The sequence below is a fragment of the Plectropomus leopardus genome, chromosome 22, assembly GCF_026936395.1.
Source record: "Plectropomus leopardus strain MGB_pleo_1.0 chromosome 22, ASM2693639v1, whole genome shotgun sequence".
NCBI lineage: Eukaryota > Metazoa > Chordata > Actinopteri > Perciformes > Serranidae > Plectropomus > Plectropomus leopardus.
In genome coordinates this window covers 13,910,953-13,937,330 of record NC_142197.1, presented here as the reverse complement: position 1 = coordinate 13,937,330, position 26,378 = coordinate 13,910,953, and the positions used below count along the sequence as shown (strand labels likewise).

The 26,378-nt window shown below is 39.4% G+C and overlaps 1 protein-coding gene across 1 annotated transcript in view; it reads right to left on the bottom strand.

Moving 5' to 3' along the window:
- Positions 1-1,543: 1,543 nt before the first annotated feature.
- syn3 (synapsin III) overlaps positions 1,544-26,378 on the bottom strand; it is a 128,919-nt gene continuing 104,084 nt past the window's right edge. Inside the window, exons 7-14 of the mRNA XM_042511037.2 lie at positions 23,895-23,957; positions 18,886-19,028; positions 18,224-18,298; positions 17,850-17,952; positions 10,188-10,319; positions 8,872-8,890; positions 8,602-8,758; positions 1,544-7,713 (exon numbers count right to left, since the gene is read on the bottom strand). Coding sequence (XP_042366971.1) covers positions 7,590-7,713; positions 8,602-8,758; positions 8,872-8,890; positions 10,188-10,319; positions 17,850-17,952; positions 18,224-18,298; positions 18,886-19,028; positions 23,895-23,957 — 816 coding nt within the window. The 3' untranslated portion in view covers positions 1,544-7,589. The remainder of the gene's footprint in view (positions 7,714-8,601; positions 8,759-8,871; positions 8,891-10,187; positions 10,320-17,849; positions 17,953-18,223; positions 18,299-18,885; positions 19,029-23,894; positions 23,958-26,378) is intronic.

Below are 26,378 nucleotides of genomic sequence, written 5' to 3'. Positions count from 1 at the left end.
CCCACTGTTTCCCGTATATAGATTTATTTAATCTTATTTCATTGTAGAGTTGCACGTTGTGTACTCATTGTGTATTCACTCAGCCTCTCTTTGCCCTTCTCTCTCTCTGTGTTTAGCAGACCATAAATTAGACAAGAATTAGCTGGCTGGTGGCCAGCAGCTGTGATGAGTCTAACCTGTGTTACAGCAGCAACAGAAAGTTATTTGATCCGGCGGCGAGTCAGGGCTATCCGCTTCTCCGGTGCTGGGGTTTCGTACTAGCTGGATTCGAGTTGCTGCTGCTGACTGCAGATCATCCTCCCAGCTGCTACCTGCTCTCCTCCTGCTGAAGCGGTCTGTAGGTTCAGGCACAAAAACCACTTGGTTATGGTAAAGATCTGCTTAAAATACCCGCTTTTGGTGACACAATCACAGCTGGAGAGCCACTGATATCTTGAAAAAAAACAAAAAAACGCTTTTTGTGAGAGTAAAAAACACTCACATTTGTTGGTTTTCAAGCTGCTGGAAACACAGAAGTGACTTGTTAAACCACATATTTTGTTGTTTGTTCTCAAACAGCGGTCTGCAGCTTGGCAGGGGTCTCATCCCGCAGTACACTACCTGCTCAGCACCAAACAAAGGACAAACATATTTAGTGATCAGCTTAGCTGGTGAACACAGTGAAGTATTTCGCAGCTAAAGAGCCAGAAATTTCCCTCAGGAATTGGACCAAACTAAAAGATTAAATATTGGTCTTATAGTCAACAGGTGGCCCGAAAAATGACTCCAGATAAATGCAGACCTTACTCCATAACTGCTGGATGTTTTTTTTCTTCCCCAAAATGCTAAAAAATAATAAATAAATGAATGCAACTATAAACTTAATGCTGATGAGTCAATGTTGTGAAGCTTGTTCTGTTGCCTGCAAGTACACAAAAACTTCAAACAATTCAGAATTAAAAAAGATTTTAAATAACTATGCTTACTGATAATGACAGAAGGAAAAACACTCCATTAATTCAGTTTTAAACTTCAAGTAACTTTAGCCTTAAAGTGGTGTAAAGTATTTCAAAAAATACAAACATTTTCAGGCACATCCAGACATGAAGTAGTCTCAGAAATATCTGCGTGATGATGCCATATTTTGAAAAGTAATAATGTGTGTGTGCAGTGACATATTCATGACTGAATGTGTTTCATATTACCTCTGGAACATTAGCACCAAACACAATTCATTTAAAAGCTTGACAAGAAGTGGGCAGCAGATGAAAGGCAGCGCTGGCGTCCAGCAGGTTTCTCGCTCTGTGGCCTCGTGTTGCCAGTCGGCTTTTAACACCCCGAGCCTCATGCCAAGAGGAGTAAAATATGGTAGTAATCCAACATGAAGGGATTTTGAGATTATCACCACATATTCTGAAAGTTGCGTGTTTGAGAGACGACTTTTAAAAAGTAGAGTAAGAGCCAGGACTTCTGCTACAATGACCATAAAAGGAGAAAAAACAGTGAAATCCTCTCATGTGGAGCGCAGCGGAGGACTGACAGAAATTGGAACGCACCCCAGGTGTAATAAAAGTTGTTACCTTTAATAACAGAAATCTTGCTTTTCAGACAAAAGAACAAAAATACAGAAAATAATCTTAATACTCATAAATTACAGAAACACATGAGATGCATCACACGTCTCACAAATAAGCAGCCAGACGTAAAGGTCACGTAACTACCAGATTTACACACCTGAGGCACACAAGAGGGGTCGGTTTTCATGCCACATTTACACCAATATACAGCACGTTAATACATTTAAAATACCATACGATACCACCCACCATTCAGCAGAGAGGAAGGGACACAGTGGACTGAAAGATCGGCAAATAAACCCGTGCAATGACTTTATGTCTCATTTACAGACGCCACGTTTAAAGTGGACTTGCAGTATTAGCTGTTCTTTATGGCAAGTCTCTGTGGCTGCATATTCAATTCAGTGTTATGTATCAGTTCAACACACCTAAAGTTGAGCTCCTGACTCAACCATGTCACGGCTGAAAGAAAACGGGATGTTAAACATAGCAGAGTATTGCCTTTTGTCCAAATTATCTGTCATGTTTAAATAAATTGGTGAGAGGAAAGAGAAGATGGGGTGAAGTGATGCACGCACAGGATTTTGTGAAACGAGCACAAAGTCTACACACATTGTTAAAAGACATGGACGCGGCATCTGTGACATCAACAACATGTGGAAGGAAAGTTTTCATTGACGAATTCTGAGTTTTCCCAACTTCAGTCTCAAAAAAGAAAAAAATCCTATCCACACAAGTACTGTCTATCTCTGTCCAAATAAAAACACAAAAACACATTTAAAGCCAAACCAACAGGTGGCGAAATTATACTAAGGCTAAAGCCGCTCAAAGAAGAAAACGTTGGCTAATCAGAAACCTCAAATAAAATTCTTACCGCAACGCTACCTGAAGCATGGACATCCAAAGCGCATTCTGACGCCTCTGTTCCCGATGTAGTGGAAAAATAAATGTACATTTATGTGTAAACATGTAGAAAGTCCTGTTAGCGAGGTTAGAGCCAACACTATTTTAGCTGCATCCGCTATTGCAAGAACTTTTGTTTCATTTGTGATCTCACAACAGCAGTTTACTCTGACATAGTCTTCCCTATCTAACATCAAAACTGAAATCAGACTCTGAGTTTCTCAAAAGATCCATTCTCAGTGACCTTAACTGCAGTTTGCATGTAGACAAAAGGCCAAAACGCAGACCTAACCGCGACCATTCAACAACAGCAACCATGTGTTACAACTGTGTGTCTACATGATATACTAAAGGGCGCCCTGTGCATCACTATCAGCCGCCACAGCAAAACAAAGTGTCGGTATTTGACGACCTGAGAATAAAAACGAGTTGACTAGTTTTATGCATTCTATTGAATTACAGCTCCAATAAGGGGACAGTAAGACCTAAAAGAAGAGGATATATTTGGGGAGAGATTAAGTAACCAAGAAACTCTTACACTGTGCCAGTTGTTATATGGAAAGGATTTATAGTCTCCAGCCGCCTGCCTATATTTAGATGTTGCAGAAACTCCGATCCTCCTCAGGTTGATGTCACAAACACACTGTTGTTTTTCTACAGTCCATGTATCAAACTAATCCTTTCCGGCAGATGGGGCAATTTCTAATCCCCCTTTTCTTGCACTAAAGTGGATTTCTCATTTCACAAAATCCTTTCCAGTACTACAACTCTAGAGTCAGTTTCTGCAGAGCACTGCTGAACTTGAGGTAGTTACTAGTGAACTTCGCAACTCAGTTCGAATCGAGTCAAAGTATCAAATTTGTTACGAAATAAGAGCTGAATAAGAGACTTTATCTGGCAATAAATCAAAAAAAAGCAAATATAAACTAGTGTCAAACTAAAATCACCTGACATCTTGTTATCGATTAGGATCTGACCCAACGAATGGGTACATGTATGGCATCCTAAACTGCATTTTTAAATTGTGGTAAAACTCAGAGAAGTGACATCAATGTTTATCTTTATCCTGACAGAAGTAGCATATAAATGAACTGTGTGGTATCATTTCTCCTCTGAAAATCAAAAACAGTTACTGCCTTTGCAGGAAAGGACAAGCCTCTGAATGTCTCAAAAGTTAACGGACACAGTGATTTAAGTTAACTTGTCAGTTTATCAGTGACGTCACAGCCATTATTGCGCGGCATGTAAGGGATGGTAAATCCTCATAGTTAGGTTATGGCTTATCACACTGCAGTATTACATACTAAGTGGTAGGCATCTTTACATTAAAGACAAAACAATATGATTTAAGCCTCCAAGTGGACTCATAATGAAATGGTAATTTGGTCCATTTTAACACAGTGCCAAAGGCGATGAAACGCTTACAAAAGTGCTCAACGACAAAATATTTAGAGATAAAGCTGACTGCAGATCAGAGTTTTGCTTTTACAAACAATCCTTAGAGAGAGTGGTTGGAGGGAGCTTAAGTATTACAGTGTTATGATGCAATACAATATGGTATATTAATATTCAGATGGCAATAAAGGACAATATCATCTAGCACAGACTTCCTGATGTTTGACAAGGAAACTATAAAAGAAGGGCAGGACATAAAGTCAGTGACAGCATTTGATTTTTTCTTTGGAGCCAGACTTCAAAATATAATCCATCACCTCTTTGTTGTTTCAACTTTGATTTAAAAAATCCCTCCACCAGATTAGAAAACACACATTACATGATGCTGAATGACATTTTAATGTAAATCAGTGCGTGTTTTCCTTGTTATTGGTCTCCTAACAGATTATGGCCCTTTTGACTCTGGTAGAAATGGCATGAAACTTTGTTTTGCAAAATTCAAACACTCTCGCTGACGAAAATAAAGTGACGCTTATTAGTTATGTAAAAGCTGAAATTTTGAAGCAACAAAATAAGGAAATGTTTCATCAGCAGTAACTTAACAGACTCCCATGAGGCCGAAAGCGAAGATGAAACATAAAACAAAGTAGATATCATAAGTGAAGAGAAACTGAACTCCAACTACAGAGATTCAGTAAGAAGCTACAAAAGTACCGTACGTTGAGGCGGTAAGGCGCACTGTGGGCCTGACCCCAGACTCTAATTTTGGGCACACCTGATGTGTTTAAACTGATAACGTAAACACTGATAAGCATGGTTTGACTCTGCTTGGTCAAAATTGTCAACTGGCGGCAAATTGTCAATCAGCTTAACAGCTGTGATTCTGTGGCTCCACCTACTGATGACGATTGCAACCAATCAGATTATTTTCCCTCCAGCTGTCTGTAGAAGTAAAACTGGTATCCCTATCATTGCTTTGTACGGTTGTTGGTACACTGTAGTGTGTATTTTGTCAAGCTGACACAAGTTGAGCTTTTAAAGACAAACAATGCTAGTTTTTCATGTTTCTGCCAGTGAGACTGACAAAGCACCAAATTAGAGCTGAATAAATAAATAAATAAATAAATAAATAAATAAATAAATAAATAAATAAATAAATAATCGCTTCTCCTAAAGTGGCAAGCTTCATCAAAAATAAAAATGTCGCAAAACTTATAATCAACATAATCATTGCAAAAATGGGCATTTCTTTTTTGTGGTAGTATCATTATTATTCAGAATCAGAAATTCACAACTTGAAAACACGCTCACACACACCACTATAAATTTTATACAGCTCCATGCATTTGAATACAATTTAAAATAAAATGGGGGCATTATTGTTGTTATTATTATTATTATTGTTATTACTATTATTATTGGCATAATTATTTTATTATTACTAATATATTTATTATTATGATCTTTATCATTATGAAAGAAACAATACAAACTTTGGAATCATGACAGGTCCATTTTAACTACTGCACATCACTCACAGATACTCAGATGTCCTATTACTGAATTTTAGTTTCGGGCATTTGGACCAAAAAAAAAAAAAAAAAGCCAGGAATATGGATTACAATTTTCATCATCCAAATGAGATAAAAACATATCTAGACTTACTGAGTATGTGTAACTCAGATAGGTTCTAGTATAAAGAGTAATTTACACATAACTAAATTGTGATTGTGCTCCGCATGGAAAGCCAAATATACTGTAAGCCTAATGTGACAAACTGTAGAATTATTTTAAAAAAAAAATAAAAAAATAAGACTGCAAATAATTTTTTTTGTTTTTTTTTTTGGTGGGGGCGGGGGGGTAGATAAATATCTAAAAATTTAAATTTGATTTTTGTCCACTTTTCAGTCCTTAATTTTAAGTGACCATGATTAAACAATTCATTTTCTTTCAAGGCTTCCATCTATTGTACGCACATTTTCTAAAACTCAACCGGCTTAACATTCTGGATGCTGATGCCATTAGTAAACACAGTCTACTGTTTTAATTTGCATCAAATTACAATGTCTTTTTAGGAAGATTCCTAAGAAATTATTAAGAAATAGCAGTCCCCATGAAATAACGTGATGACAATGTTTTTCCCGTCTCCATAGAATAATTGAGATCACAATCTTGTGTTTGTTTTCTGGACTCTACTCACGACATTTACTTAACATTTACATGCAGTTCCAAAGCAGGATGGAAGAGGATGTCTGTTTTGGCTGCTACCACTGCAGATATTGCATCCACACCATTTGACCAAAAACAAAAAATATATGATAAATTATTTTTAGCTGTAGAGAATAAAGAATAAAGATATAAGATGCAATGTTACACCACCAGATCTTTTTCTGTCTCAGTGGAAATTTAAGTACATCAAAATATCACATCCTCACTGTTCGCCTTAAAACACACAGCGGTCGTAGTTATGATACAGATCCCCCACAGAAAATACTATATAGTGCTATTCACAAAGCACAAAACATTAAAAAAAAAAAAAAGAAAGACCTGCAGGGGAAGATCCGGGCTGTGATGGAAGACGACGGCTCTAAGCCAGTACAGCATTTGCACCTTGCTGAAATCACAAGCTCAAAGGTTTGATCGCTGTGTGACTGTTTTCGTGACCCAGTGCAGGGGGGATTATTTTTCATGTTTTTAGTAAAAAGCACTTTGGTAATGTTAGGTAGAGGACGTAAGCCAATATGTGTCTACAGCACATGGACGTCTGAGAAATGCAGCTGCTGGCAAGATGTTTAAAATCGCTGGTGAACCGTGAGGATTCAGTACATTTCTCATGAGGAACAGATTTAGGTACACATATTGCTGTAGACGTCTGCAAACAGTTCGGAAGCTGCGAGTCAAATAAAGTGATTAAAATAAATCTAATTTCATAAATAGATGTATATATAAACGAACCGGACATGACCCAATAATGAACAGTTTCACTGGCTGGACAAACAAATGCAGAATAACGACTATATACCGAGCAGTACGAGATAGATTATGATTATTTACTGTCATTATTTACCACTAGAAAGGCCAAGCTGCCATCAGCCGACTACTGTCCAAAATTCTGTGGGGCGTTTAGGTTTTTATTGATGCTTTTCAATCTTATTCAACTTTAACCAAATAAAATTGCAGCATTGAGATGCCTGAAAATGACCCTGTCCTCTGACATGATCACTGCAGTGCTGTTCTTTAAAAACATAAAGGATTATGGGTATAAGAAGGGTAAAGATTGCCGAAAACAGCTAAATCAATGCTTATATAGACCTATTTCTACATCTGTTCTTAACTGGCAAAGGAAACAGCATAATCATCAAGTTGATTAAAAGTTGTAAAAATCTGAATGGGATTTGGTTTGATTCTGCATCTGCGCTGACACCTCTTCAAAATCTCCTGTAAGGAAGGCAAATATGTCAGCTTTCATAGTTTGACATCTTCACCTCTACACCTTGGCCTTCATCCTAACACCCTAAAATCTGGTCTTGGCCTTTCTAGTGATAGATGAATCATTGATCTAAGGACAGCGGGTTGCACCAGGTGTTCACATACAGTGAGAAGGAAAGAGAAGGAACAGGAAGCTGAGGCTCTGAGGAGGAGAGAGACTCCAGAACAGATTAACCAGTCAGGTTTTTTTCTTTTTTTTTTCCAAACCTGACAACTGACAGACGTAGGAAGCTTCTGGCGAGGCTTTTAGTCGGAGAAGAGGCTGGCGAAGGACTGTCGCAGGCTGCGGATGGTCTCAGCTTTGGCCTCATCGTCGGTCAGGCTTCCTCGTAACGTCTCTGTGAAGGTGTTGGTCAGCGACTGGGATTTGCTGTGCAGTAAAGAGAACAGTAGCTAACAGGAGTCAAACATTTGATGGTTAAAATAGTGAAGTGAAATTCAGGACAACTCACGATTGAAATATTTTTAATTTTGCCACGTGAATGTTTGGGCAAGACACCCCTTCTTCAGCGTGTATATTGGCAATTTAGCAAATTTCAAGCAAGTTTGATTTCTTTCAAAAACACGGGCAGAAGGAAATGAGCAATTAGAGAAGAAATGACCCAAAAATTAGCAAGAAATCAGGAAAAATAAAAGGAAACTTATTTTTTTAAAAAAGGAAATGAACTTGGGAAAGGATGTTCTAAAATTAAAATAATTTTGTAACATAATATGAAGTTGCTCAAACAAATTTTCTCAGCGTTCAAAGGTTTAAATAATTATGAAAGGCGTCTGAAAGCAGCACAAGGGAAAGTGATGTTGCTTCAGGTTTCAAAGGGTTGAAAAAAAAACAACCACCGAAGCTACAACTACTCCTAATGAGGATATTTCATTTGCGTTTTGTTTATGAAGTGAATACGTGTTGTTAAATGTTGTGGTGCTCTTATCTGTAAGATTCTGCGCATTGAAAAGTTTTGGCTCCCCCTGCTGAGATGTTGTGATGGTAGTTGTTACTTATAATTAACACTATTGTGTACTTTGTTTCTAATACTGCCTGCATGCTTGCCGAAACGTCCATGTGGCAAAATTAAAAACTTAAATCAGAGTGCCGTCCAGATCTTTACTTTGTTACTACTTACACTGAGGATCCAGCACCCAGTTTTAAAAAATGGATAATCGTGAGTGAGCATGTTGTGTCTAATGTTATACTTAAAAATGTAAAATCAAACTCATGGTGTCATATTGGTGTGCTATTAGTGGGACCCCAGTGTGGACGTACTTGAGCTGCGGTGACTGTTTCTGGGCTCCAGGCCCGGAGGTGGCAGGGATGGGTCCAGGTTGGAAGGCCTGGCTGGGTGAGGTGGTGGCGGATCGGGCTCGCTGGGGTGAACCGTGTGCCGACTGGGAAGGAGAGGCGGAAGCAGAACGGTGTCCCCCTGCCACAGGTATGCACAATTTTGACAGAAATGAGCTGTTATACTCCATACCATAACACTGCTGTAGCTGGTACGCAGTAATAAACAAACAACACAATAACAAAGTCTCCTACCTCGTCTGGGCTGCGCGGTCTGTGGACGAAAAATGATACAGGGATGTCAGCAAAGTGAATGAGGTTTCAAATGTTTTGCATGTGGCATTCGATGATCCGAAAACAGGTGGACAGCTGAGACACATCCCTGTTTACACCTGTGTCGATCAAGCGTCTCCACTTGTGTTTCATTACTGTTTACATCACTTATGCCAGCTGGTCAAAGGACCCTGCGCAAAGTTACTGGGACACTGGCACTTTTCTTAATAAGGCCATTTTACATGAACTGCGTCCTTATTCATGTTTTCTCTACTGACTCCTAAAAATGTCAGTAGTTGCAACCTTTACTGTCTTTGGTGAAAGTCCTTTTTAAATTTTTTGCTCCCTCATCTCGGTGTCAGCTGCAGTCTGTGAGTATTCTGTGATTTTTAAAAAATTTTTTTTTCCTTTTTGTTATTTTGAGATTTAACAATGCAATATCACAAAAAATGATTATAAAATCATACCTTGTGTATCTTAGCATTTTTAAGACTTGTAAAAAATTGATTTAAGATGTTTTAAGACCAACTAAGGCCTTATTTTTAGATTGATTATTTCAGTGCTTTTAAAGTTGTTTTCAGGATCCGTGGGGACCATAATTTAAGTCTTTTGTTTGTGTTTATCTGTAAAAATCTCAATGCTGCTTGTTCTGAACTTTTTGCTGTTGTGTTTTTGGTCTGTTGTTCTCTTATATGACATCCATCTTGCTGCTGTCTTGGCCACGACACCCTTGAAAATGAGTGTTTGAATCTCAGTGGAACTAATCCTAAATAAAGGTTAAATAAAAATACAATAAATAAATTACATCTACACTCTCACTAGCTGCTTGCTGGCATGCTCACTAGTTACGTTAACAGTTGTGTCAGTACAGCTTGATATATCGCTGTCAGCAGACTTTAATGTTACTTTCTGTAGGGCAACACTTCATCCAACTTGTCGTAAAATAGTCGAGTTATAGAGCATTGGCACGCTGTCATCAAAACAGCCACTTCCTCCTGCATTGATGACGTAGTCCTTGATGGGAATGTATTTGGAAACATTATTGTTTAAACTACAAAATATATGTGGTCAAATGCCTCTGAGACCACGTCAACAGTGATTTAACTGATTAGATCACATCGCATCTTGGTGGTCTTTTAAACTTGTATTTAGCGCTGTCCGCTTTTGATCGGATCACCCAAGATGTATGTTAATACCAGCTGTAAAAAGGGACACAGATATTTGACTTTTTAGCTTATTGGGCTAACATTGGGCCATTAAATGGTTGTTATCAGAGGTGATAAGCGCCATAGATTTACCTTGACAGTGGAAGGCTGAGGTGTGGTAACTCCCAGCAGCACCTGGGCCATCTTGTTGATGACGAGCTCTGTGATCAGCTGTTTATCTTCCTCCACGTGCTCACCAATCAGAGGCATGGAGCTGTCCATCACCTGCAGAGACAGAAAACACCATGAGGACCACAGAACTGAAATGTTACATTGTATCCACTAGATGGCAGCAATTGACCTCTTATCATGAATATCAGCGATAATGCACTCTGTGGTGCTCTGCCAGCAATGATGAGTCATTTCAGAAAGATCACATACACAAAAATGTTCCCCACAGTAGTTGTCATTGTTGAGTTCAAGCAATAAACACTGCTAGCTTTTAACACAATTTATGGCCGGATGCACTGAGCATGACTTTTCTGTTTGTTCCCATGAATAATCATACTTGTCCTGGATCTGTCATTGTACACCCTCCAATAGGGCTGCAACAACCACTGTTAATTCAGCAGTTTTCAATCAGGGGTTGTAAGACCTGCAGGGGTGTAAAATTGATTAAATGAGAGTCGGATCAGAAAAAAGGGTTTTCTATAAGCTTGCTCCCAATCTGTCAGCCCCTCAGCCCTCTCTGATAATAAATCACATGAACTAAAGTAAAAAGAGAAACTTGATATATAGCTTCATTTTAAGGGCAAAAATGTTAAGTGCTCCATTTAATCAATAAGTAAAGTGAAAAGGTACATCTGAACACACAAATCTAATCTTTCAACTGACTGCTATTTCTCTATGCCACCCTCTGTTGGACAAAAATGATCCAAAATTAGAATTTCCAGTAAGCAGCAGATAAAATGTGACTCTGTCTGTAAATATTATGTTGCCCCGGGTATGACTTGGAAGGGCACAGACCGCATCCATTGCCACACACAAATTATTAACCTCAAAGGAAAAAAAAACAAAAAAACAAACTTTCCCACCACTTGAGCTCACATGTACACACACGTGTACCACTGAACCACAGAGCACACCGAGCTCAGAGACCCGTCATCCTCCTCCCCGAAGACCAAAACAAACAGGAGCAGAGGAGTGTGGCTGCTGGCACTGCTGGCTTGGATGCAGATGCCCGGTGTGGTAGATGAAACTGCTGCACCGCGCCCCGGCCACAGGCTGTAAACACAGCGACGGGCATGCACTCATGTGCTGATCCTCTTGTACACATTGTACACCAGGCAGAGCCAGACCATGTGCTGCAGAGAACGTGCAGGGATCCACTTCCAAACAAACACCGCAGCAGCTTATTTCACTGAAAGGGCTTCCCCTTTTTTCTGTTGATGCTATTTCTATTGGTGGCTTCAGGTAAAATAAATTAAAATAATTACTCAGTGAAGAGCAATTCCAGGCAAGATGGCTTGGAAATAAAACACAGTAATCATGGGGTGATGTTTTGTTGGATTGGATTGACTTTTGATTGGACACTACTTATGAAACCTAAAATATCAAGCCAAGATTAGTGTCACCAATTCAGTGTTTGACCAAATTTCTCCCCTTCTGTTCCTGAGATGTGACACCATATGGCCAGAAAGGTGTTTTTGCAAAACATTATACTGTCATCTTTTTATCCTATTAGACATGTGAAATTCAAGTGAAGTTCAAGAGAATGAGATGGCTGTAAGGTCACAGTGACCTTTAACTTGTGACCACCAAGTTCTAATCACCTCATGGTTGTCTCCAACAGGACATCTGTGCCAAATTTGAAGAAATTTCCTCAAGGCATTTTTGAGATATTGCCATCACAAGAATGGGATAGATAAAGGGACAACCCAAAACACAATGACTCAGGCCTTGGCTATTGCTGGCACAAAAACAAGGACTTAACAGAGCCAAGGACCTGTTGTTACTAATGTTACATGCTTAAAAAGCCCATGTATCAAAAAATGCTGCAGTGTTTCCCACCAAAATGAGAGTATATGTGAGGCACATAGTGGTAGCTGACAGTCAGCCTGAATAAACAATGACAAATTTCATGCACAGTTGCATGTATGAGCAAAAAATACAGAAGATCTACAATGCAGTTGAGAAAATGTAGCTCAAAAGGAAAGGGATTTCTGATAGCAAGGTTTGTTGCTGCACACATACACAGCAGACCATTGCACTGCTCCTACACCAGTATTCCTGCCTGCTTCTCCAAACTGGGAGCTTACCAACTGTCATCTATAATAAGTATCATGATACGTTCCTCATACAACCCCACTTAAAAAAAATCTGAACTATCCCTTTGAAGATCTAATGAAATTCGATAATGTTTTGTTCTCCTTTTTATTGTTGCACTCTGGATGAAATTCTCACTCCTTTTGCTACAGTATGTCAAAGGTGTTCATATACTCCACAGTATATGTAGAGTATGTAAAACTTCCATCCAATAAAACATGACACAGATTTTGGTAAGACCCGGCCAAACCATACTTGACCATGTTCAGGTCCTTTTAGTTAAGCCCTTTCTGATGTTAAATCTTTGCCCAACATCCTGTTTCATGTGGAAACACAACAAACCACAAAATGAAATTAAAATCTTTTACATGACCAGATTGTTTCAAGCATTCTTGATCGTAACGAATCCAGAGCAAAATCCAAATTGTGAACTTTTGTGCCAGGATTTTTTCCTGTTTTTGTTTTTTTTTTAGAGAAATTTGAGATCAAACCATTTGGGATCATACTGTTCTACACAGAACCACTACCCATACCAAAAAACTCTTTAAAGCTCTTCCTTTTCTGAGTGTACCCAGCGTCTTGGCTGGGATTTGGCAGTGAGTTGGGGCGGGGCACAGTGTTTTGGCCAGTTGAGTCATTACCACAGGGGACTGAGCAGAGGCCTGGCAAGCGACCGCCAGGCTCCACTTCAAACGGCGTGCGGTGGCAAGCAGAGCCGGGATCCACCCTGCTGATTTATTAGGATACAGAGTCATCGAGCAGAAGACTGGAGCTGCCACTGGCCTTTTCAGCACTGGAACACAGAGGTGTTATTCTGCACTTTTATTGAGCTGCACAGTGTTCTGTCTGGACAATGTACCCCGCTGCATGGGAAAGTTCACAGCACACAACATGTGAAATGTGCTCATTGAAAATTATGGTGCAGTTGCGGTACAGGGATGGGCGCAGGGTGATGTTTTTCTGGAAAAACAGTTTTAGCTTTAAGATAGCAAGGTTTGTATTCTTCTCTCTTGCGAGCCATAGAAATATAATGACAGTTGAATGGACAATCCTATTCAAACCAACACAGCAGGATGGTCAGAGCTGCGGCCAATTTTATGTGTACTGATTTTAACCTAGGATGGCGAAGTCATGACTCACCCTACTGGTGCTTTGATAAGCAAATTCCAAGAAACTTATTTTAAGCACCGTTTACAGGAAATTTCCTTGGATATTTTTGTTTGTTGTTGAGTTTGAGTTTTTTCAAAATATAATTTCCAGGTAATTGTCTTTTTTTTTTGCAAATGTTTGGGCCATTTCCTGTTTTTTGTTAATTGCCTTTCTCCAATGTTTTTTTGAAAGAAATCAAGCCAATTTGCTCAAGTTTCAAAGGGTTGAAAACTGACTTCTGGCAAGTTGCAAACTCACTGAGGTGCGGTTCTGCAGAAATGTCCAAATGAGCAGTAGTAAGCAGCTGTAGAGGTATATTTTGTGCACTATCTTCATTGTGTTGCTGCTAAAGAGGGGTTGAGGATTGCTGGATTTAGTGCTACCTACTGAGCTGAGTGCCAAAGAAATACCAAAAAAATGTACCTCAGTGCAGCAATAAGTGTGTTATTCTTCAGAAGAATTGGAGAGATTTAAAGGTTGACCTGATGATAGCACTATATGGAAAGTGAAGAAACCCCTAGAGTGATTACAAACCACCCTAAGTACCATAATTATGTTGCATCATGTAATTTTATAGCCTGGGAACCAGATGAATCTGCGAGATCATGTTTTATTTGCTCTGGCAGATACGTCTGGTCCCCTGCTGTTCAGACAGATTTAACCAGCTGACCGGGCCCTCTCTGAGCCAATCACAACCATATATCTGATAGAGGACAGGTTGAGATGATATCTCATCTCTCATCACACAATAGGGAGCCTAAACCTATGTTGGAGTGCTTTTTTCAAATTTGGAAAGTCCAACACTCACACACAAACATACTGATGCTCCAATATCAACTCTTATCTCTGCACGCTTTAGTCTGTTTACATTTGTCTGTCGCTCAGTGCTACACCACATTTTTCGTCATTCGGATTGCTAATAGGTCCACCCCATTGTCTCTTGAGGCATTTTGGTCTTCAGCCATTGAAAGGCCTCTTGGAAATCAAAAATGACTAACTCATTTGCAATTTGGTCTGGCAATGTTAAGCTAGTCATTTTATGTCATGTCAATTTTTTCATTGTCATGTTACATTTCATCTTGTCATGATGTAGAATTATTGTCATGTCATTTGGCATTAAGCTCTGCTCTGTCATGGCATGATGTTGTGGGATATCATGTCTTGTCACAGCCTCCTCTCATTGTCTGTAAACATTTTCAGTTATCCGACACAAAGTTTGCATCATTTTAAAACCAGCTGTTGTAAAGTGTTAATGAAGTTCCTCTGAGCAGCTCATTACTTTTCATTAGGGAGAGGTGTCATGGCTGATGTCTTTGTCTGGAACAAAAAACAGATTTCCACTGCGATGTACGGGCAGATCTTCCCTGTCACGGTTAATTAAATTTCATCATGCTGAAGGGTTCGAGAGAGACAGCTAGATAGGGCAGAGGAGGAGGAAGTGTTGCTCGTCACTGAACATTGTTACTCGACTGTGTCACCAGTTTCTCTGTCCAGACAGACCAGCTCTAAGAAACGCATCTCTGGGGAGCTGGTGGATATTTCCTGAGATTGTGCTTTTAAAAAAAGAGGCTTATTTTTTCACTGCTGACTTCACCCACTGTACAGATAGAGAGAGGTGTGATGTCATGGCCTCCAGCTAAAAATGGGCCCATCAGACGTCCCAGACCGGCCTGTTTCCTCAGATTTCAATACATAGGAGACCGCTTTTAAAAACAAAACTGATTACAGATGATACAACTATTTCTCTTCTCTCCTGGGTTCACTCCTTAAAGGAAAATTCCCTCAACATATCATCCTCTCACGTACTATATCGGCTATTTATGTGTGAGGAATTTTGAAGGCAGTCAGTATGTTTACATGTTAAAAAAGGTTTAATTATTGTGTTAGTCCAACTAAAACTAGACTTTTAAAATTAAACACGTTAGTCAGACTGGAATTGTACTAAGCTGAATTTTATGAAGTCAGACCAACACACCCAGATAATGCTGTTGGGGGTCCATTTTCTCTTTCATGTATATGCCTCTATAGGACTTGAACTGGTCCAGGCATCCTGTGCATGCTCCTAGTCGCCACGCCAGGCTTTGACCCACAAGTCAAACAGCAGAAATTCAAAGAAAAACCATTCGATATGCAACCTGTTTGCCACTTGCCAACATGTTTGATATGTGGCGTAATAAGTCAACCGGAAGAAGGTCGCCCTGGTTCTCTCGTCAATTGAAATTTGAGTCATTGCAGACAATAAGCTCTGTTACCATACTTACACGTTTGTTCAGCAAGATAATCTTCACAAATGAACACCACTTTCAGGACTTTTGAAGCCTAGATGTAATCGCCAGAAGTAAAAAGCTAACCTTAGGCTACTAAGAACTACACTACAGTCATGTTGCCACCACTACAAGGCTATAAAGCCTTGTTTTGGTAGCTTGATGTAATGACATTATGTAGTCTTATTTAGCCACTTGTTAGTAACCAACTTTTTAAAGACACATTAAAGCTTCAAAGTTTGCAAGAGGCGTATTTACTGACATACAGTATTTTATGCCATAGAACAAAATGTGAACCACAAACCTTATTTTAGGCTTCTAACCAAAAAATCCTTAAAAAAAAACAACCACTGTAATTAAGACAAGGGAACGTGGTGCTGAAATGCTTACTCATTTCCTGCTTTTAGGACTAATTACCGGGGTTCTCTATAGCAACTAGCTGAAAGGGGGTATACCTCCACCTACCATGACGCCGTCGGACATACTTTCGTTGACCGATTCTCCAGTGCTTGTATACTGGGACAAGGACAGTAGTCCAATTAAATGTCCAATCAAATGGCCTTAATTGTGGCTTAACTGTGTGTGTAGACGTACTGAGTGCAACGATTCCGCTCTCTACTGTTGTCTCAACTTACCTCACCTTTTTCCACTTCAGCTACTCATTTCCTATTTTGCAATGACCCCCCTGTATAAAAAGACTGAACCTGCCAGAGCATTTTAACAGTTCTTTAAGTGCCAGTGGAGAAAATGACAACAATACTGAAAGCAGACTGAGATCCATTTGAGAGAAAGCAAGTCATGCCCCTTAAGAATTTCAAATCTACACCATCTTACTGCTGAATTGTGTTCTCATCTGTTTGCAGGTCTTGCAAAGGTACAAATTGGTCTCTTTGCCTCTTTTGTGATGTTTTTCTTAGATAGTCCATCAATTTTGCCAGAGGATACTTACGTAAGTGGAGACACATAGTTTTTTTTTTTAATGCAGTGGCCAATTTTAAGATATGGCTATTATTTTTTTCTTTTTAACATATCTTCTTTTAGACAACACAGTTAGGAGTTTATTTGAGTTTAGATTTCTGTTCTTGAGATGCATACAAAAAGGGCATATTTATTAAGATAACGCCTTATTTGCGTTTTCAAACATAAATTATTGGTCTGGTGTGTTTCAGTGCATTCTGGTAGTAATTGGTAGGTATTATACCTCTTGAGCAAAAGCCAATGCTGCGGCCTTTTTTCCTTGTTTTCTCTGGCCATGTAGCACCAGTTCAAAAGTAGTTTTGTCCTCCTACTGTATAGACATACCAGTTTTATGAAAAAGACCATCTTTTCAGCAGTGAAGTACTTCTTTTATATAAAAATATCGATTAGAGTAACCTAACATAATATTATGTGATGTGTTATCATAGACCTCTGACTGCAGTCATTTTTAGCATAGGTGTTCCCAGTCAGAGGCGAAACCCCAATCTTGAAGTTACTCTTTGAGGAAAACCTCCACCAAATCTGCTATTTCAGGCCATGCAATAGCCATTTTATTTTCGTACAAACTGGAAACTGCACATGCAGTAGAACACCAAACTTAAAATAGTCAGGCTGTGTTGGTCGTGAGTCAACCACTGACTCCTGATGTTTCCTTTCTCCTGCCTCTGTTTGGTCTACAAACTAATCATTCTTTCAAGGCTCGGATGATCGTGTGCCATCAAGTCTGGCTACACCCTTCCCTGTTGACATTCACCACGATATGAGACATTTTATCAGCAGGGAAGGAGACTGAATTCGAGGTAACTTTTTACACTGGATCGGCATTTTAGCATATGATGCCACTGAAAGCTGGTGAGAGCACGGATGACTGGTGGAGGCTGAATGCTGGTAAACTGCCACAAACATTGCAAATATTTGGAATGGGACATGTTGTCCCTCTAAACTCACCATATATAGCCTCTGTAATAAAAGTAATTTAAAATGAAAATTAAAAATCTAGTAAAGATAGACTCCCTAAAAAAGAAAAATATTAGGTATGTCCTCTTGGTAGCTAATTTCAGCACTATTTTTTCTTTAAAAGGCATTTTAACAAACTGACCTCGATGATATAGTCGTTGCCATCTTTTCCGTGGACGGCCTTCACTGCACAGATGTCTAGGCCGCCAAACATCTCAGCACAGGAGTCCACCCACAGCCGATATCTGGAACACAGTGACACGAATAACTGATAAACAAATAACTGAAGACCCAATAATCTTTGGAAATATCACAAAGGGCAGGCACAACTTTATAGGGCTCACAGTTTTAAATAATTTTGAACTCTTATACTATAAAAACAATACAAAACTTTAGAATTTTAGTCGCATTGTCAGTATTTCTACATAAAAGCTGTCTCATTATGTGTCAGCGCAAAAGGTAGTAAATAGTCTAAACAAATAATCATTTTCCCGCCATGTCTCTGAGTCAGCTCACCTGTCTGTCATTGCAATCTGTTCCAACATGGCAGAGCCTGTGTTAGCCTTCCAGTTCCCAGAGATAGACGTCCTCCTGCAAATCAAAGAAAAACATCAAACAATGAATCAACCAGCCGCCGGTTAACATGCTCCACCAACACTTAGTCACTCACAACTCTTGCTCATGTAGCTGAATAGAAACAAAACTCATGGGAGAAGCTATCGCCAGCCCATCAGTGTTGATGATCGCCGTCCACACCTACATTATGTTTGTGTCAGAACCATTAAAGACGTGCTTTCATGGTGAGGCGAGAGGAAAACAAGATGAGATAAGGCTTGGCTACTCAGTTCCTCTGCTTTTGGTCAGGTCATTGTTTAGATACAGAGACTCAAAAGTTAAGAGGGTGTTGACTCATGTTCTTTCTTGCTACACGCTCAGCTGAATTTACAGAACAAGGTCTCTTGTTCCCACATGGGTGTATGCTTGAAGGAGGAACGAGACCGTAACTTTGCAAGAGTGCAGACATCTCAGAATCAGAGTATTTTCATAGTGTGGTATTAGTGCTTTTAATAAAGTAATACTTCTTCCACCGCTGATTGAATTGCAAAATCATTTATGCTCTTTGACCTTGTTGGCCCCTGCTGTCAAATGTGCGATGCTGGTAGTGTAAAACATCTTACATGTAAGCCTTGTAGTTGTTGCCGATCTTCTGGATGCGGATGTCGTACTTGGACTGGACGTATGGCTCGGTGGTGGCGTAGGTCCCAGCCAGAGCCACCACGCTGGTGATGTCCTGGAAGTCCTGTTGGTTTTCCACTTTGATCTGTGGGAGAGACGCCACTTGTTAGTGAGCGGCTAATTAAAACGTGTGCCGTCAAAGCTGGCAGTGGACCCTGAGATTCCCACAGGGATTTCACACTTGTACACTGGCGGGATAATGAAGGGTCTCTGGGTGGAAACATTGCCATAGGTGGCTTTGAACTACGTCAGCTCACTCCCATCAAGTGATTAGACTGCAGACTGTACACACAGACGGAGAGGAAATGACGCAGTGGGAACCCGTCGACACAGAACATGGCTCTTATGTAAAACTGAACAAGGGATTTTTTACTATAACTTTTAGATAATTAGGTAACAATGAGGTGTTACATAGAAACAGGAAGGAAATAACTAATCGCCACTTAGTGGTAGCTCTGTGAAACTCTCATGTATTTCTATATACACTCTATCTTGTATACAGAAGCTCTCACTGGCCTTATTTTTCCTTGGATTTTTGTGGATAATATTTCTGTAGGATTCATGAGGTGTATTCCAGCAGGTCATGGGAAATGGGGCAACTTCACAGACTAGAATCAGCTCTAATGTATGGAAAACTGTCAGAGCTTAGTGTCCAACATGAAAAAATGATTTAGTCCAGAGCTTCCAATCACTCATCACCACATCTCTCACTGGTATCATCCCAGCTTGACACAGTGGAAGTAGTGAGAACGGATCATGAAAAACAACAAAAACAGATAGAGGAACTAGAAAGCCCTTTTTTTTCCCCCCTGGGGTTTCAACTCATCACTCTGTTCTGTTCTTCTGAGGCTGAGTTTAAGGTCCCATCATCTCTTTTTCATTTTGAAACAAAAACTATCTCCATTTTTAAGTTTTTAAGCAACATTTCAGAAATAATCTCTGGCCATACCATCACGCCATTTAGGTATACTGGGTGTGCATGCAAGTGTATGCACACCCAGCAATTGGAAAGGAGTGTTGTCGTTTTAAAGGGTTGCAACATGCCAGAGTAGTGTGGGCATTGTAGGTGTAAACGTAGCAATAGTTTGAGAATAAAATGGTACCAGTTTGGATGCAGGTCAAGTGAATCTAGTGGGTATGAAGGTCATCAACTCACTCTAAAATTGTATGAACATGTGATTGTAGTTTTCTGTTACTCCACACTAGGCTTCTTTACTTTCTAAGGGTGTACAGCGTGCAATAGCTTTGCCTCAGATGCTAATATACAGAAACTTATGTCAAAAGTAGCATGTAAATTGCATGATTAAAGGTCTGATTTAGTAAAACAATGAATGAAGTACTGTCTCACTGTTCGAGTCAATATGGGGTATAAAATGGAAAATAAAAACTTTCATCTACATGTGATGATTTGTGAGGTCTTAGAAAGCAATTTAATGATGTGTTTACAAGGGTTTAAGTTAAGTGCACTTTCACACACAAACACAGCTGAAAAAGAAATACAAATTGTCTGGGTGGAACAAAGAACTCCTAAAGTGCTTTTAAAAGTGACGCAACCCTCGCCAAAAATTGAACACAAGTGGGAACAGTGGGAAAAAATATAAAACTAGAAAATGCATTTCCTGTGTAACATGCATGTGGATGCTTAAATCAGTTTAAAGCCATGGCTGAAAATGCAGAAATATATTACAAATTGCCAGAAATATCTGAAAAACTGGCAGAAATGAAAGCTGAACTGCTGTAAACTGAAGAGCCTGAAAGATGAACTGGAAGACTGTCAAAGGAAGAAGTTGATCTTAACTGAAAAGGTTAAAAAAATAAATGTTTAATATGAGGCATAAAATGTAGAAAAAAATTGAGAGGCATAAATGTCCTTCAAGAGCATAACATTTCGACATTCAAATGGTTTTTGTAGCTGAAAGTATGCAGAAGTTGCTGTTGACAAAAAAAGGACAGGAGAAATACTACTAATATTAATAATAGCAGTAGTATTCGTAGACATTGAAGTATAAGAAATAGCAGTACAGCTATCACTATTAAGAGTCGTAATAGTATTAGCAGTAGTAGCAGTAGTAGTAGTGATTGCATTAGTAGTAGTACTGGAAGTAGGTGTATTAATAGTAACAATAGTTCCAGTACACAACTACTAGTATTAGCAGTAATGGTAGCAGTAACAGTGGTAGTAGGTGAAGTGGTAGTAGTATTCGCAGTAGAAGGAGAAAAATTTGTTAATAATAAAGATTTGAAGAACAATAGTGCTTTGAAGCATCCACACAAACAAAAACTCAGAGTGACAATGGTACCAAAACAATAAAAGTTGCTTTAAGAGTTTAAAAGAAGGACTGACAGCTTTGATGGTTACTGTGGTCCAGTAAACAGTGTTGTCACTTTGATGGGTGATAAAATGAAAACGCTGGTTGGAAACCACATTAAAAGATGTTCTGCGGCTATTAAACCCATTAGCTTCTCAAATGAGCTCAGAGGGCAGAGTAGCAAGTATCCTTAATTTTCCAAGCTGACAAATTACATGTCGGATAATAGAATTTAAATCAAGAGCCAGTTCTCTAGGAGTCGAAGCCAAGAGTACAGCAGTTAGGCCGACTGATCACACAGCCAGCATCTAATATTTGAGTTTTTACACTTTGATAAATGTGCCTTAAAGTGGCCTTGTACACACAGTTTGTAAATTGTAAATGAACTCATGTTGAGGCTGGATCACAGGGATGTATTTTGATGCTGGGAACCTGTTGTGTTAATGTATTATATATATATATATATCTATATTTTCATGGTTTAGGTTGTAGTAGACAATGTTTTTTCTTATGGAAACAATGAAAAGCATGACTAAAAAAATGAATGGACGTCACCAGTGGGAATACCATCAGGCGGCCAGTTGAGTGGAGAAGTGTGTCCCCTAGCATTCCTGCCAGATCTGGTGGAAATCTAACTTCTGGGATGCTTCTGAAATGCCTTGCATGCGTCTGCTTGGCTGCTTGGTGAACACGTGAACTCTACTCTACTCTACTGATGTAAATATGTGCATTCAGCTGCTAACAGAGTAACTAAAGCACTGCGGCTGATCACTGAACCGTGCTCGTTTACAGCGAGCAGGCAGAAGTTTAAATGACAAAGTGGACTGAATAAAGGGAAGTGACTCACAGATCACATCATGGCTCCAGAGGTAAAACCTGATATCTGGTGGCAGGTCCAGCTCTGAGCTGTAAGCACGCAAATCCATCCAGAGAATTACGCAATTCCTTTGGGAAACTAAACAAACTGCAATGATGCAAACACAAAGTAAAAAGGTGAGCCAGAGAAGGTGAAACACTGGCACAGAGAGGAGGAATAGCGCCTGGTGGAAAAAGTCAGGTCATACTGGTCAGTGTCCAGACTGAATGACATACCAACTAACACACGGAGGCCGACTGGTCTGAAAACACGTAATGGGAAAACTGGGTAAAAAGCTTTGCTCTGCTACTGTTTTGTCAATATTTTTGTGAAATGAAAAAAGGTTGAATGAGTAGCTACATTTAATATGTGCGGCCTATTAATGTGTAATGTGATGTGAGTAAATATTATTCTGTGATCTGGTCATGTTGCTTTGCTTAAAGCAGCCTTAAAAGAAAAAAGAAAAAAAAAATCAAAACATTACTTTAAATTAAAGGAGACCTATTATACAAATTTAAGGTTCATACTTGCATGTTAGATTTCTACTAAAACAAGTTTACATGATAAAATAAATGTTGAAAAAACACTTCATACTGTTTGTGCTGTGTGCTGTGTGTCAATGTATTCACCCTTTGTCTAAAATAATCAGTTTTATCGCATGTCTATTTAAGCTTTCCTCCTGAAAAAGCCCGGTCTGCTCTGATTGGACACTGATTCTGGGTCTTCTTGGCATTTCGAAGCCTTCATGGCAGTCAGGTGAATGACTGTAATGGAGCATAGCGACAACCCCTAACTGGAGCTATATCAATTATATCTCATTGCTGCAAAGACTGTTGTAGACCTATTAGATTGTTTTAGATTGTTTGCCTTTTAGATCTTTGGCATATATGAGTACATTAGCCTCTAACCTTACTGTTGCTTCTCTGACTACTGTCTACATTTTCTACCAGCTGTTCTTTTATTGCGTCCTGTATGAAGGTCGCAAACTTAATTCTGTTGTACAATGACAAAAAAGATATCTATCTAAATTAGTGTTGTAATAATGTGCTTTATGTTGCAATTTAAATTAGAGTTAATGTATTTTGATATAGGAGGTGTTTGGGTGACTAGATGTGGTATCAGAAAGCCAGAAATGCTAATTCATTTTCTTTGATCCACTTACAAAAGCATGACAAGTTTCTGTGAAGAGCAAACAGCAGCAACGACCTAAATCCCACATGTTTCTGTGCGTTCTCATAACTCTGTGAGGTCTGAGGGGTTAAACAAGGTCCCGCTCTACAAGGACCTGCCAAGTTCCCTTTAAGCCTTATGGGAAATTCTATAGCATGTCTGGCTCCTGAACAGGAAACCAAGCCCATCCAGACAGACGGGGGCAAAAGACGTACTTTATAGGAAGTGTCTCCCCCTGTGACAACTGGTGGGAGAGCGAGAGAGTCAAAGAGTCAAAGAGAAGAATAAGTGTGTGAATTTTCTTAATTTTATGGTGTTCGAATTTGTGTAACTCCACACGTTAGTTGGACAGATTGTTGTATACAATAAAAACATCAAAAGCAAAACTACCGACCTTATCAGTGATGTGTCTGTCTGTGTGCTCTACTATCAGATATCCGCTCAGTGAAAGTAAACCAGGAACACACTCCACATCCTGATTATAACTGTGTTTTGGCCACCATGACTGATTTTACAGATCAGCATCAGTCTGTACAAACTAGAACAAACGGGGGGGGGTTAGGTCTGCGATCTCTTGGCTGATCTTTGAACCGCAGACAAGTTTCAAGGATCTCACCTTTCCCATGCCAGCGTGGGCGTGTCCCATCTTGACCACCACAGGGTATGTCGGGGTTGAAACCTGCAGACAAGAACAACATGAGATTATCAGAAGGGTGCTATAATGTTGGCTTTTCCATAAGAGGGTGTGGGGGTGATGGAGGTTGAATAGAAAGTGGGTTACAGTGAGTATCTACTGTAAATACAAAATGCACTTTTTTAAATTTGTGAAGGGGGCTTGTTCAAGCCAAAATGGGTGATAAAAATTTCTTTAGACATGCACAGTGGCATCATCCATTGGCCCAGCCCTAGTATGTACAACAAAGTTGTAAGGCAAAAAAAAAAAAAAAAGAGCTGAAAGATCCTTAAACGTTCAGTAGTTCTTACAGGAACTGCAGATTTAAAAGAAAAGTTGGAAGCTCAGAGATTGTTTTGTCAACCGTTTGGAAAAGGACGTCACACTAAGTAGGGACATTCATAACACTTGGTGTTCTAAATATACAGTAAGACAGATGTGGTGAACGCCACACTGACAGACGACCAACAGCAGAAAACTTTTTCCTTTGCAACTGGATATGGATGTGTACATGAAGTGTCCAGAACCGTGGCCTTGTAAAGAAACACGTTGGCCCTCATGCCATCCTGTTGAATTCAAAGCAGCTCAGTTTAGGAGGCATGAGGTGGAGTCGGAAGAATGTCAGTTTATTACACAAAAGAACGAGGTTCTGGGAAGCTGGGTGGAAGGCACCACAGCTCATTGGGATGGGTTTGGACAAACCCAACAGACCGCAAACATGCTTTTTCTCATCGTTTGCAGAACTGAAGTGGATGAAACATCAACAGATTACTTCAAACCTCCCTGTGGCTTTAACGCCCCCTGATAAATCCACTGATATGACTGTAAATGGGATGTAATCTAAGAGGGACTTTTCCGAATTTTTAAAGCACTTTACTTGTGTCTAATAGCTGTCAGGTTATGTAAGGGGGTCTTGGCTCGGGTTTGCAGTAATTATGATGAGGAATAACTAGTTCTTTCTAAATAACTTTAAATAAACACAGTAACTGAAGATTTTCAGGCACAAGGCCACATTATGTATGGAGATACCCTGTAAGCTCGGACCTGCGAGGAAGAAGGGAACGCCTAAACAGCTGCTATCACTTCATCCAAACTCTCCCCGCCAGTTGACAGGACAGTACATCCTAATGTTGCTGTCAGCTTGTTTTGCGCCGAGACTTGAACAGACATCGAGCTGCTTGAGGGCGTGAGCGGCGCTTCTGTTGACAGGTTTTGACAACACAGGCCTGGCCGACACGCTGCCAAGATAAATTGTACTCTAATTGTGTCCATTATCACTTCACAAGTGCCAGGATACAGGAGGAAGCTGAGACTGTATCAAGAGGTACACTTGGTAAACCACTCTCAAGCGCTGTGTGAAGCTTTTAGTAAAGTGTGGAAAATGCCAGCTGGAAGAATATAGCACATTTTAATGAATTCAGATCTTACATCTGACACAAAGCAAACCCTTTTAAAGATACTGGCAGTCATAGTGACATTTTGTTTTTCTTTTTTCTCTTGCACACTGGATTGAAATAAACAATGAGCAGTTTAAACCCTCTTCTCAGCAAAAGTAACTTACTGCATTTGCATTCAGTAAATGACCTTTGTATATAGTTTAATCATTTTTATGTATTTGGGTGTCAAGCCTTTGATCCATTCCACAAGGGATTTTAAGGCATCATCTTTTTTTTATCATCTTTAAGTCAATTCAAAGCAGAATTTGTGAACAAGTAAAAGTAAAGAAACACAAACGCACTATAAATACAAACAGTAAAACAAAAAAAACCCCAATATTTTAAATTGATAAAATAAAAATAGCAATAACTAGCGGCGGAGTCAACCATTATTACACATGATTTAGATTGCCTTCACTTGTACAGAGAGCTGAAATTTTAAGGATTACAACTTTAAAGGAATTCTTCATCCCCACATCACTTGTATGTATATTACTCACCCTTCGCTCTGTTCAATTTGGAAACATAACTTTGTTTTATTCCCCAATTCATGACTGATGACATTAATATTTAAATACTGTGGCATAGACAATCTCATGCATGAAGGAGTAATGCACCTGCGCTGTTAATGCAAAAGTTATATAAATAGTAAGTTTTAGTGAAAATGCATGTGTTGGTACTGAAAATACCACTTGATAAATGAGACTAGGATTATACTGCATGCGTTGAGTGACAGATGGTAAACAGATGTTTTGATATAGTTGTGCTGTTGTTAAATGTGGGCCCCTGCAACAAGTCAACAAGAATTTTGGATTCTCTGTGGTTGATCTCAGAGATGCACTCACATCTCCCATCAAATGCAGTAATGCTATAACACTAGAAATGAAAGCGATCACACAAGGGTCAGGGGCCACTGATACAAAGCAAAACAACAATGTTTCTAAAGACAAGCATTAAGATATTCTAGACTGGCACAGTCGGTAACCTGGCT